General features: G+C 49.4%; 1 protein-coding gene across 11 annotated transcripts in view; it reads right to left on the bottom strand.

The window, feature by feature from the left end:
* LOC110490927 (phospholipid-transporting ATPase IB) overlaps nt 1-12,331 on the bottom strand; it is a 98,868-nt gene that overhangs the window by 60,005 nt on the left and 26,532 nt on the right. For 8 of the 11 annotated variants that reach the window (XM_036943828.2, XM_036943827.2, XM_090199368.1 and 5 more), the window contains 12 exons: nt 8,128-8,239; nt 7,783-7,951; nt 7,489-7,616; nt 7,322-7,399; nt 7,083-7,216; nt 6,903-6,978; nt 6,680-6,785; nt 6,409-6,491; nt 6,256-6,305; nt 6,108-6,177; nt 5,917-6,001; nt 5,605-5,744 (listed from right to left, as the gene is read on the bottom strand). In XM_036943828.2, coding sequence (XP_036799723.2) covers nt 5,605-5,744; nt 5,917-6,001; nt 6,108-6,177; nt 6,256-6,305; nt 6,409-6,491; nt 6,680-6,785; nt 6,903-6,978; nt 7,083-7,216; nt 7,322-7,399; nt 7,489-7,616; nt 7,783-7,951; nt 8,128-8,239 — 1,231 coding nt within the window. Of the gene's footprint in view, nt 1-5,604; nt 5,745-5,916; nt 6,002-6,107; nt 6,178-6,255; nt 6,306-6,408; nt 6,492-6,679; nt 6,786-6,902; nt 6,979-7,082; nt 7,217-7,321; nt 7,400-7,488; nt 7,617-7,782; nt 7,952-8,127; nt 8,289-12,331 lie in introns of all 11 variants that reach the window. The other 3 variants (XM_090199371.1, XM_090199372.1, XM_090199370.1) reach the window with 1 other exon arrangement.

A 12,331-nucleotide genomic window follows, 5' to 3' on the forward strand; every position in this document is an offset into this window, starting at 1 on the left:
GGCCGTCTCTCAAAACCCCTCTTTACTGGAGGGCTGCCTCTCATTACAGCCAAACAAAGGCAGCTGTGGAGTCATGTGCCATCCTAATGGCCAGCCTTAATGTATACACTCTCAGAATGAGTTTTGTGCCTACAGCTGCCATGTCCAGACTATTAATAACCACAGACATGATCACGTCCAGATGTATACTGGAGATGTCCTCTGGGTTACAGGGTGTCTGTACTGTTGACACCTTAGGGGAGTGACCGACTGGTGTTAGCACACACACACACACACACACACACACACACACACACAGAGGGGGGGGGGGGGGGGTTCCTCTGGGGAAACGGGGCTTCTTCAGTACTGAGAGGTCATAGTTCTCAACAGTTGATCAGTGGGACCACTCTGCCCTCTGCTGGACAAACTCACCAGCCCAGCAACACACTGACTGAAGGGGATGGAGTGAGGGGTAGTCACCATCTTACCAACCCAGCAACACACTGACTGAAGGGGATAGAGTGAGGGGTAGTCACCATCTTACCAACCCAGCAACACACTGACTGAAGGGGATAGAGTGAGGGGTAGTCACCATCTTACCAACCCAACAACACACTGACTGAAGGGGATAGAGTGAGGGGTAGTCACCATCTTACCAACCCAACAACACACTGACTGAAGGGGATAGAGTGAGGGGTAGTCACCATCTTACCAACCCAACAACACACTGACTGAAGGGGATAGAGTGAGGGGTAGTCACCATCTTACCAACCCAGCAACACACTGACTGAAGGGGATAGAGTGAGGGGTAGTCACCATCTTACCAACCCAGCAACACACTGACTGAAGGGGATAGAGTGAGGGGTAGTCACCATCTTACCAACCCAACAACACACTGACTGAAGGGGATAGAGTGAGGGGTAGTCACCATCTCACCAACCCAACAACACACTGACTGAAGGGGATAGAGTGAGGGGTAGTCACCATCTTACCAACCCAGCAACACACTGACTGAAGGGGATAGAGTTAGGGGTAGTCACCATCTTACCAACCCAACAACACACTGACTGAAGGGGATGGAGTGAGGGGTAGTCACCATCTTACCAACCCAACAACACACTGACTGAAGGGGATAGAGTGAGGGGTAGTCACCATCTTACCAGTCCAACAACACACTGACTGAAGGGGATAGAGTGAGGGGTAGTCACCATCTTACCAGTCCAACAACACACTGACTGAAGGGGATAGAGTGAGGGGTAGTCACCATCTTACCAACCCAACAACACACTGACTGAAGGGGATAGAGTGAGGGGTAGTCACCATCTTACCAACCCAGCAACACACTGACTGAAGGGGATAGAGTGAGGGGTAGTCACCATCTTACCAACCCAACAACACACTGACTGAAGGGGATAGAGTGAGGGGTAGTCACCATCTCACCAACCCAACAACACACTGACTGAAGGGGATGGAGTGAGGGGTAGTCACCATCTTACCAGTCCAGAAACACACTGACTGAAGGGGATGGAGTGAGGGGTAGTCACCATCTCACCAACCCAACAACACACTGACTGAAGGGGATGGAGTGAGGGGTAGTCACCAGCTTACCAACCCAACAACACACTGACTGAAGGGGATGGAGTGAGGGGTAGTCACCATCTTACCAACCCAACAACACACTGACTGAAGGGGATAGAGTGAGGGGTAGTCACCATCTTACCAGTCCAACAACACACTGACTGAAGGGGATGGAGTGAGGGGTAGTCACCGTCTCACCAACCCAACAACACACTGACTGAAGGGGATAGAGTGAGGGGTAGTCACCATCTTACCAGTCCAACAACACACTGACTGAAGGGGATAGAGTGAGGGGTAGTCACCATCTTACCAACCCAGCAACACACTGACTGAAGGGGATAGAGTGAGGGGTAGTCACCATCTTACCAGTCCAACAACACACTGACTGAAGGGGATAGAGTGAGGGGTAGTCACCATCTTACCAACCCAGCAACACACTGACTGAAGGGGATAGAGTGAGGGGTAGTCACCATCTTACCAACCCAACAACACACTGACTGAAGGGGATAGAGTGAGGGGTAGTCACCATCTTACCAACCCAGCAACACACTGACTGAAGGGGATAGAGTGAGGGGTAGTCACCATCTTACCAACCCAACAACACACTGACTGAAGGGGATAGAGTGAGGGGTAGTCACCATCTTACCAACCCAACAACACACTGACTGAAGGGGATAGAGTGAGGGGTAGTCACCATCTCACCAACCCAACAACACACTGACTGAAGGGGATAGAGTGAGGGGTAGTCACCATCTCACCAACCCAACAACACACTGACTGAAGGGGGTAGAGTGAGGGGTAGTCACCATCTCACCAACCCAACAACACACTGACTGAAGGGGATGGAGTGAGGGGTAGTCACCATCTTACCAGTCCAACAACACACTGACTGAAGGGGATAGAGTGAGGGATAGTCACCATCTCACCAACCCAACAACACACTGACTGAAGGGGATAGAGTGAGGGGTAGTCACCATCTCACCAACCCAACAACACACTGACTGAAGGGGGTAGAGTGAGGGGTAGTCACCATCTTACCAACCCAGCAACACACTGACTGAAGGGGATAGAGTGAGGGGTAGTCACCATCTTACCAACCCAACAACACACTGACTGAAGGGGATAGAGTGAGGGGTAGTCACCATCTTACCAGTCCAACAACACACTGACTGAAGGGGATAGAGTGAGGGGTAGTCACCATCTTACCAACCCAACAACACACTGACTGAAGGGGATAGAGTGAGGGGTAGTCACCATCTTACCAACCCAACAACACACTGACTGAAGGGGATAGAGTGAGGGGTAGTCACCATCTTACCAACCCAGCAACACACTGACTGAAGGGGATAGAGTGAGGGGTAGTCACCATCTTACCAACCCAACAACACACTGACTGAAGGGGATAGAGTGAGGGGTAGTCACCATCTTACCAACCCAACAACACACTGACTGAAGGGGGTAGAGTGAGGGGTAGTCACCATCTCACCAACCCAACAACACACTGACTGAAGGGGGTAGAGTGAGGGGTAGTCACCATCTCACCAACCCAACAACACACTGACTGAAGGGGATGGAGTGAGGGGTAGTCACCATCTTACCAGTCCAACAACACACTGACTGAAGGGGATAGAGTGAGGGGTAGTCACCATCTCACCAACCCAACAACACACTGACTGAAGGGGATAGAGTGAGGGGTAGTCACCATCTCACCAACCCAACAACACACTGACTGAAGGGGGTAGAGTGAGGGGTAGTCACCATCTTACCAACCCAACAACACACTGACTGAAGGGGGTAGAGTGAGGGGTAGTCACCATCTTACCAACCCAACAACACACTGACTGAAGGGGATAGAGTGAGGGGTAGTCACCATCTTACCAACCCAACAACACACTGACTGATGGGGATGGAGTGAGGGGTAGTCACCATCTTACCAACCCAACAACACACTGACTGAAGGGGATAGAGTGAGGGGTAGTCACCATCTTACCAGTCCAGAAACACACTGACTGAAGGGGATGGAGTGAGGGGTAGTCACCATCTCACCAACCCAACAACACACTGACTGAAGGGGATAGAGTGAGGGGTAGTCACCATCTTACCAGTCCAGAAACACACTGACTGAAGGGGATAGAGTGAGGGGTAGTCACCATCTTACCAACCCAGCAACACACTGACTGAAGGGGATAGAGTGAGGGGTAGTCACCATCTCACCAACCCAACAACACACTGACTGAAGGGGATGGAGTGAGGGGTAGTCACCATCTTACCAACCCAACAACACACTGACTGAAGGGGATAGAGTGAGGGGTAGTCACCATCTTACCAACCCAACAACACACTGACTGAAGGGGATAGAGTGAGGGGTAGTCACCATCTTACCAACCCAACAACACACTGACTGAAGGGGATGGAGTGAGGGGTAGTCACCATCTCACCAACCCAACAACACACTGACTGAAGGGGATGGAGTGAGGGGTAGTCACCATCTTACCAGTCCAACAACACACTGACTGAAGGGGGTGGAGTGAGGGGTAGTCACCATCTCACCAACCCAGCAACACACTGACTGAAGGGGATAGAGTGAGGGGTAGTCACCATCTTACCAACCCAACAACACACTGACTGAAGGGGGTAGAGTGAGGGGTAGTCACCATCTCACCAACCCAACAACACACTGACTGAAGGGGATGGAGTGAGGGGTAGTCACCATCTTACCAGTCCAACAACACACTGACTGAAGGGGGTAGAGTGAGGGGTAGTCACCATCTCACCAACCCAACAACACACTGACTGAAGGGGATAGAGTGAGGGGTAGTCACCATCTTACCAACCCAACAACACACTGACTGAAGGGGGTAGAGTGAGGGGTAGTCACCATCTCACCAACCCAACAACACACTGACTGAAGGGGGTGGAGTGAGGGGTAGTCACCATCTCACCAACCCAACAACACACTGACTGAAGGGGATAGAGTGAGGGGTAGTCACCATCTCACCAACCCAACAACACACTGACTGAAGGGGATAGAGTGAGGGGTAGTCACCATCTCACCAACCCAACAACACACTGACTGAAGGGGGTGGAGTGAGGGGTAGTCACCATCTCACCAACCCAACAACACACTGACTGAAGGGGATAGAGTGAGGGGTAGTCACCATCTCACCAACCCAACAACACACTGACTGAAGGGGGTGGAGTGAGGGGTAGTCACCATCTCACCAACCCAACAACACACTGACTGAAGGGGGTGGAGTGAGGGGTAGTCACCATCTCACCAACCCAACAACACACTGACTGAAGGGGGTGGAGTGAGGGGTAGTCACCATCTTACCAACCCAACAACACACTGACTGAAGGGGATAGAGTGAGGGGTAGTCACCATCTCACCAACCCAACAACACACTGACTGAAGGGGATAGAGTGAGGGGTAGTCACCATCTTACCAACCCAACAACACACTGACTGAAGGGGATAGAGTGAGGGGTAGTCACCATCTCACCAACCCAACAACACACTGACTGAAGGGGATAGAGTGAGGGGTAGTCACCATCTTACCAACCCAACAACACACTGACTGAAGGGGATAGAGTGAGGGGTAGTCACCATCTTACCAACCCAACAACACACTGACTGAAGGGGATAGAGTGAGGGGTAGTCACCATCTCACCAACCCAACAACACACTGACTGAAGGGGATAGAGTGAGGGGTAGTCACCATCTCACCAACCCAACAACACACTGACTGAAGGGGATAGAGTGAGGGGTAGTCACCATCTTACCAACCCAACAACACACTGACTGAAGGGGATAGAGTGAGGGGTAGTCACCATCTCACCAACCCAACAACACACTGACTGAAGGGGATAGAGTGAGGGGTAGTCACCATCTCACCAACCCAACAACACACTGACTGAAGGGGATAGAGTGAGGGGTAGTCACCATCTCACCATGCTAGACAGTACAGAGAAATATATATATATTCGCAATATCTAACTACACATGCAATGCTAATCACTAACCGCTAAGCCCAACCTTAACTCTTACCTTCTCCAGCAGTTCATAGCAGTCCTCTAGTTTCTGGGCCCGGTCTTTGATGATAGTGCTAATCCGGGTGTACTCCTTCAGCCACTCCTGGTATACCCCCTCCTCCAGATCAACATAGGTAAAACACAGAGTCCGCAGACCTGGGGGGGGGGACACGGTCAACATGTAATACAGTGGTAATAAGGTAGAAAAAGGGAGTGAAAGGGAAAAATGAATCTTGCAGAGAAAAAGATGGTAAAAACTTAAGAGAACGTAGACAAAAGATAGCAGGAACAAATATGACCAGCACATTTACAAAGAGAAAGGCTGTACCCTCGGTGGCGAACTGTTCCAGATGTGCCATGGTCAACTCTTTGTACTGAGACGAATCAGTGAGACGCTCAAAGATCACATTATCCTGAAACACACACCATGACATCAACACGCGCCAGTTCATCTTCAATATGAGCAATGCCACTATGGGAATAAACTGTGGTGCATTCAATGACTGGGGTTATACTCACTGCTCCCTTGCAGTACAGACGCAGTTTCCCATCGGGGGTTCGGACCACTACAGACATGCGCTTACGGTTACTGGAGAAAAGGGAATGACTGTTAAGTGTCTGTGAATGTGTGTGTGTGTGTGTGTGGGGGGGGGGGGGTTTAATTTACCTTGAAAACTCCAGCACATTCAGCAGCTCAAAGCTCTTCTCCTTCCCCCTCTGAAAGACACAAACAAATAGAAAGAATTCAACAGAGAAGAGGATGAATATTTACCCTTCCTCAAATGACGCACTCCATCCCGTGTCTCAAACCCACACTTACAGCTTCCATGATAACGGAGCCAGGAGTCCTTGCTGTGAAAACGAAGCCCAGACCTTTGGCTCCTTTCACCAGAGCTCCTTCATCTGAGGAAAGGAAAACACACATGCAGTGCACATGCATGTTGAGTTGATTCGATTGGCTCTAATGTGTTGTAGCTTGGATGTGACTGGCTCTAAGGTGTAGTAGCTTGGATGTGATTGGTTCTACGGTCTAGTAGCCAAGTTATGATTGGCTCCTAGATGTATAAGCTGTGTCGTGATAGGCTGTCTACCTGGCGAGGAGGCCTGGTAAATAAGCTGGTCCTCCTCTCTCTCTGGGACCACGGTGTGACACACCGCCATCATCGTCAGGAACTCACAGATTTGAGCAGAGGTCGGCTGGAGAGAGGGAATGAGAGAGAGAGCGAGAAACAAAGAGAAAGAGAGTGGTCATACACAGCCCAGTGTCAATCTCTTTCAGTATAATAATTACCATGACAGAAGGGGAACACCTACATGGTTCTCCTCAATGTTCTGGATGAGAGTGGGGTCATCAAACTCTGTGGAGTTAAGACTGCTGGACGGCAGGGGGCTGAGGGAGGAGACGGACAGAATTAAACACTACTAATTGACACTAACTACATAAAACAAAAATAAAGCACAGCCAAAGGTGAAGAATAAGAGGAGGTCACTGACCTGAAGTCCTCTATGGAACGATCAACATCCAGGTCAGGGAAGTGGCCGTATGTGATCCCAGCGATGGTACACTTCTTAAAGTGCATGACGTTACAGGTGAGAGTTCCTGTCTTATCAGAAAACAGATACTTCACCTGGGAGAGGGGGAAAAGGAAGGATATCAGTTCACAACAGGAATCAACTCTGATTGGTTGAGCTCGGATGTGAACATGATAAAGATTGGTAGAGTCCATCCTCACCTGGCCCAGTTCTTCGTTGAGATTGGACGTTCGAGCCATGGCGGGTGTGTCTGTCTCCGCGTAGTACATCTCCACATCCTGACACCAAACACAGAGAAGTTGGATGAAAGACATCTAAAGACAGCCAAACGCTCTCTAAACACACCCGAGCCTGCGTCCGTGCATACCCAGTTGATGAAGAGTGCCTGTGTGAACTTGACGACCTCCAGAGTGACCAGCAGGCTGATGGGGATGAGGTTGTTGTAGAGGATGATGAACGTCAGCAGGTTATACCAAAAGTTAGTGGAGATGTCACCTGTAGACACACACACACACGGTTGTATGGAAGAAGAATAAATGACTACGGCATGTGTGTGTCCAGGGGTGTGTGTGTCCAGGGGTGCGTGTGTCCAGGGGTGCGTGTGTCCAGGGGTGCGTGTGTCCAGGGGTGCGTGTGTCCAGGGGTGCGTGTGTAATCTCACCGGCGCGTGACAGGTACCAGCAGGCCTCCTCAGTGTGTTGTTTGTTCCAGATGGAGGCTCCTATAGAGCTCACTAGCGCCATCACCAGGAGGATGCAGAACAGCACCAGGATCTGGACGTTGGTCACCCGCTCCACGTTAGAACGCTTCAGAGGGGCCTTGGTGGAGTTCTGGAAGGAACATTCACCACATTAGTACATCCTTCATGTGGAACTACAGAACACCCTAAATGACACAGAGGTCAGGAACTCAGTCGACCGCTATGGAGGAAGAACCGCAAACTCTACAGCCTTCATTAGAGTATTAGAGTTTAGATTTGCTTGATCCAAGGCTTGAAATGTCTCACCTGCATCAGTTTGGAGTCATGTCCAGTGTAGACTATAATACCCACAACCCATTGTGTGTTCCTGAGCTGGGCACCTCGCAGCAGCACCTGGTCAGGACCCAGAGGAACCGCACTGGAAAGAGAACAGTGACGAGCAGGTGGAGGTTCAAAATGATGCAATCCTATGTTAGGTGTGTGTTCAGAGAGAGAGAGAGAGAGAGGCAGTCATGTAGACGAACAGCTCCTCACTTCTGGTTGCTAAGAGTGAGATTAACAAGATTCAATTAGCAAAACATATATATAGGTAATCAAATTGTACAACTGAAGATCAACACAGGAGGAAAAGATTGACAGAGTGAGTAAAAAAAAACTAAATTCAACGCAGCAGCAGTGACTGAGATACTCCTTACCCCCCTCCCCATACCGACCACCCCCCCATACCGACCACCCCTCCATACCGACCACCCCCCCATACCGACCACCCCCCCATACCGACCACCCCTCCATACCGACCACCCCCCCATACCGACCACCCCCCCATACCGACCACCCCTCCATACCGACCACCCCCCCATACCGACCACCCCCCCATACCGACCACCCCTCCATACCGACCACCCCCCCATACCGACCACCCCCCCATACCGACCACCCCCCCATACCGACCAGCCCCCCATACCGACCACCCCCCCATACCGACCACCCCTCCATACCGACCACCCCCCTCCATACCGACCACCCCCCCATACCGACCAGCCCCCCCCATACCGACCAGCCCCCCCCATACCGACCACCCCCCCATACCGACCAGCCCCCCCCATACCGACCACCCCACACCCCATACCGACCACCCCCCTCCATACCGACCACCCCCCCATACCGACCAGCCCCCCCCATACCGACCACCCCCCCATACCGACCACCCCCCCATACCGACCACCCCCCTCCATACCGACCACCCCCCCATACCGACCACCCCCCTCCATACCGACCACCCCCCCATACCGACCAGCCCCCCCCATACCGACCACCCCTCCATACCGACCACCCCCCCATACCGACCCCCCCCCATACCGACCACCCCCCCATACCGACCAGCCCCCCCCATACCGACCACCCCCCCCATACCGACCACCCCTCCATACCGACCCCCTCCCCCATACCGACCACCCCCCCATACCGACCACCCCCCCATACCGACCACCCCCCTCCATACCGACCACCCCCCCATACCGACCAGCCCCCCCCATACCGACCCCCCCCTCCATACCGACCACTCCCCCCATACCGACCCCCCCACACCCCATACCGACCACTCCCCCCATACCGACCACTCCCCCGATACCGACCACCCCTCCATACCGACCCCCCCCTCCATACCGACCACTCCCCCCATACCGACCCCCCCACACCCCATACCGACCACTCCCCCCATACCGACCACTCCCCCGATACCGACCACCCCCCCATACCGACCACCCCTTATCCACACCCCCAGTCAACAGGGAGGCTCACATGGGGACACCTACTACAGAGCTCTATGGAACCCCTGACACACCCCTCACAGTACCCAGACCCTGTGTACCCCAGCCCCAGACACACCCCTCACTGTACCCAGCCCCAGACCAAGCCGTAAACCCACTATTCTGGTAAAACTCACTGAGGTGGCCATCCTCATTGACTCTTATGGGAAATTCATCCATTAGGATAAACTCTTCCCCCAACACAAGGTGTCCAAAATATGGATGCACTCCACATCCTGCCCCAGCCTGACTTTGGCATACCAGGCCACATTATTATTCACACCGGCACCAACAACCTGCTAGAGGAGCAGGAGAGAGTAGGCAGCCTGGTCAACAGAGTAGCAGAGAGGGCCTCTGAGTGGTTCTCCAACATCACCATCTCCACTCTGCTGCCCCGCAAAGACTTTCATCCCGTATACCATTCAGGAGGTCAATGCTGACATCACCAGAGGGTGTGGCCTACTCCCGAACGTGTACGTTGTTCACCACCCCAACAATCACCCCAAAGCACCTGCACGACCACTCCCACCTGAGGAAGCAGACGTATACCATGTTTGCCAAGTCTCTAAAGCAAGTGGCACTTGCCCCCCCTGCCCAGACCTGGCTCCCCTCCCCTCCACAGGGCCCAACAGCAGGACCAGCGCAGCTACACAGAGACCCCAGAGGACAGGAGAACTCTGTAGGTTTGAGTGAGATTAAACAGCTCCTCCAATACATCGGCACTGAACACACACAGCTACTGTACTAAAAGTTTACTTGTTCAATGAATAGTTACTGTATTTCTGTTATCCTGTTTATTACTCTGAACAACTCAGTAGTTACTGTATTTCTGTTGTCCTGTTTATTACTCTGAACAACTCAGTAGTCAGTAGTTACTGTATTTCTGTTGTCCTGTTTATTACTCTGAACAACTCAGTAGTTAGTAGTTACTGTATTTCTGTTGTTCTGTTTATTACTCTGAACAACTCAGTAGTTACTGTATTTCTGTTATCCTGTTTATTACTCTGAACAACTCAGTAGTTAGTAGTTACTGTATTTCTGTTATTCTGTTTATTACTCTTAACAACTCAGTGGTTACTGTATTTCTGTTATCCTGTTTATTACTCTGAACAACTCAGTAGTTACTGTATTTCTGTTGTCCTGTTTATTACTCTGAACAACTCAGTAGTCAGTAGTTACTGTATTTCTGTTGTCCTGTTTATTACTCTGAACAACTCAGTAGTCAGTAGTTACTGTATTTCTGTTGTCCTGTTTATTACTCTGAACAACTCAGTAGTTATTGTATTTCTGTTGTCCTGTTTATTACTCTGAACAACTCAGTAGTCAGTAGTTACTGTATTTCTGTTATCCTGTTTATTACTCTGAACAACTCAGTAGTTATTGTATTTCTGTTATTCTGTTTATTACTCTGAACAACTCAGTAGTTAGTAGTTACTGTATTTCTGTTATTATGTTTATTACTCTGAACAACTCAGTAGTTAGTAGTTACTGTATTTCTGTTATTCTGTTTATTACTCTGAACAACTCAGTAGTTAGTAGTTACTGTATTTCTGTTATTACTCTGAACAACTCAGTAGTTAGTAGTTACTGTATTTCTGTTATTCTGTTTATTACTCTGAACAACTCAGTAGTTACTGTATTTCTGTTGTCCTGTTTATTACTCTGAACAACTCAGTAGTCAGTAGTTACTGTATTTCTGTTATCCTGTTTATTACTCTGAACAACTCAGTAGTTATTGTATTTCTGTTATTCTGTTTATTACTCTGAACAACTCAGTAGTTAGTAGTTACTGTATTTCTGTTATTATGTTTATTACTCTGAACAACTCAGTAGTTAGTAGTTACTGTATTTCTGTTATTATGTTTATTACTCTGAACAACTCAGTAGTTAGTAGTTACTGTATTTCTGTTATTCTGTTTATTACTCTGAACAACTCAGTAGTTAGTAGTTACTGTATTTCTGTTATTCTGTTTATTACTCTGAACAACTCAGTAGTTACTGTATTTCTGTTGTCCTGTTTATTACTCTGAACAACTCAGTAGTCAGTAGTTACTGTATTTCTGTTATCCTGTTTATTACTCTGAACAACTCAGTAGTTATTGTATTTCTGTTATTCTGTTTATTACTCTGAACAACTCAGTAGTTAGTAGTTACTGTATTTCTGTTATTCTGTTTATTACTCTGAACAACACAGTAGTTAGTAGTTACTGTATTTCTGTTATTACTCTGAACAACTCAGTAGTTAGTAGTTACTGTATTTTTGTTATTCTGTTTTTTACTCTGAACAACTCAGTAGTTAGTAGTTACTGTATTTCTGTTATCCTGTTTATTACTCTGAACAACTCAGTAGTTAGTAGTTACTGTATTTCTGTTATCCTGTTTATTACTCTGAACAACTCAGTAGTTAGAAGTTACTGTATTTCTGAATGTGTCATTCTTTCTTTTTGCAACATGAAAACATTCAGGGCTGAAGAGTTTTGCACAGGAGTTTAAATCAAATGTTAAAGAAGTTGATGTCATCATTCTGCAGGAGACATGGAGTAAGGCAGACATTGTCACTGTCCCACAGGCTACAGAGAGGTCATTGTGCCGTCACAGAAACACAGCTCTGTCAATAGAGGCAGAGACTCCGGAGGATTGGTCATTTTCTACAAATCCCAACTACAAAATCTAATTGATCCCCTAAATATCACATTTGGTTC

The sequence above is a fragment of the Oncorhynchus mykiss genome, chromosome 15 (assembly GCF_057628025.1).
Source record: "Oncorhynchus mykiss isolate SJ-2025 chromosome 15, ASM5762802v1, whole genome shotgun sequence".
In the NCBI taxonomy this organism is placed as follows: domain Eukaryota; kingdom Metazoa; phylum Chordata; class Actinopteri; order Salmoniformes; family Salmonidae; genus Oncorhynchus; species Oncorhynchus mykiss.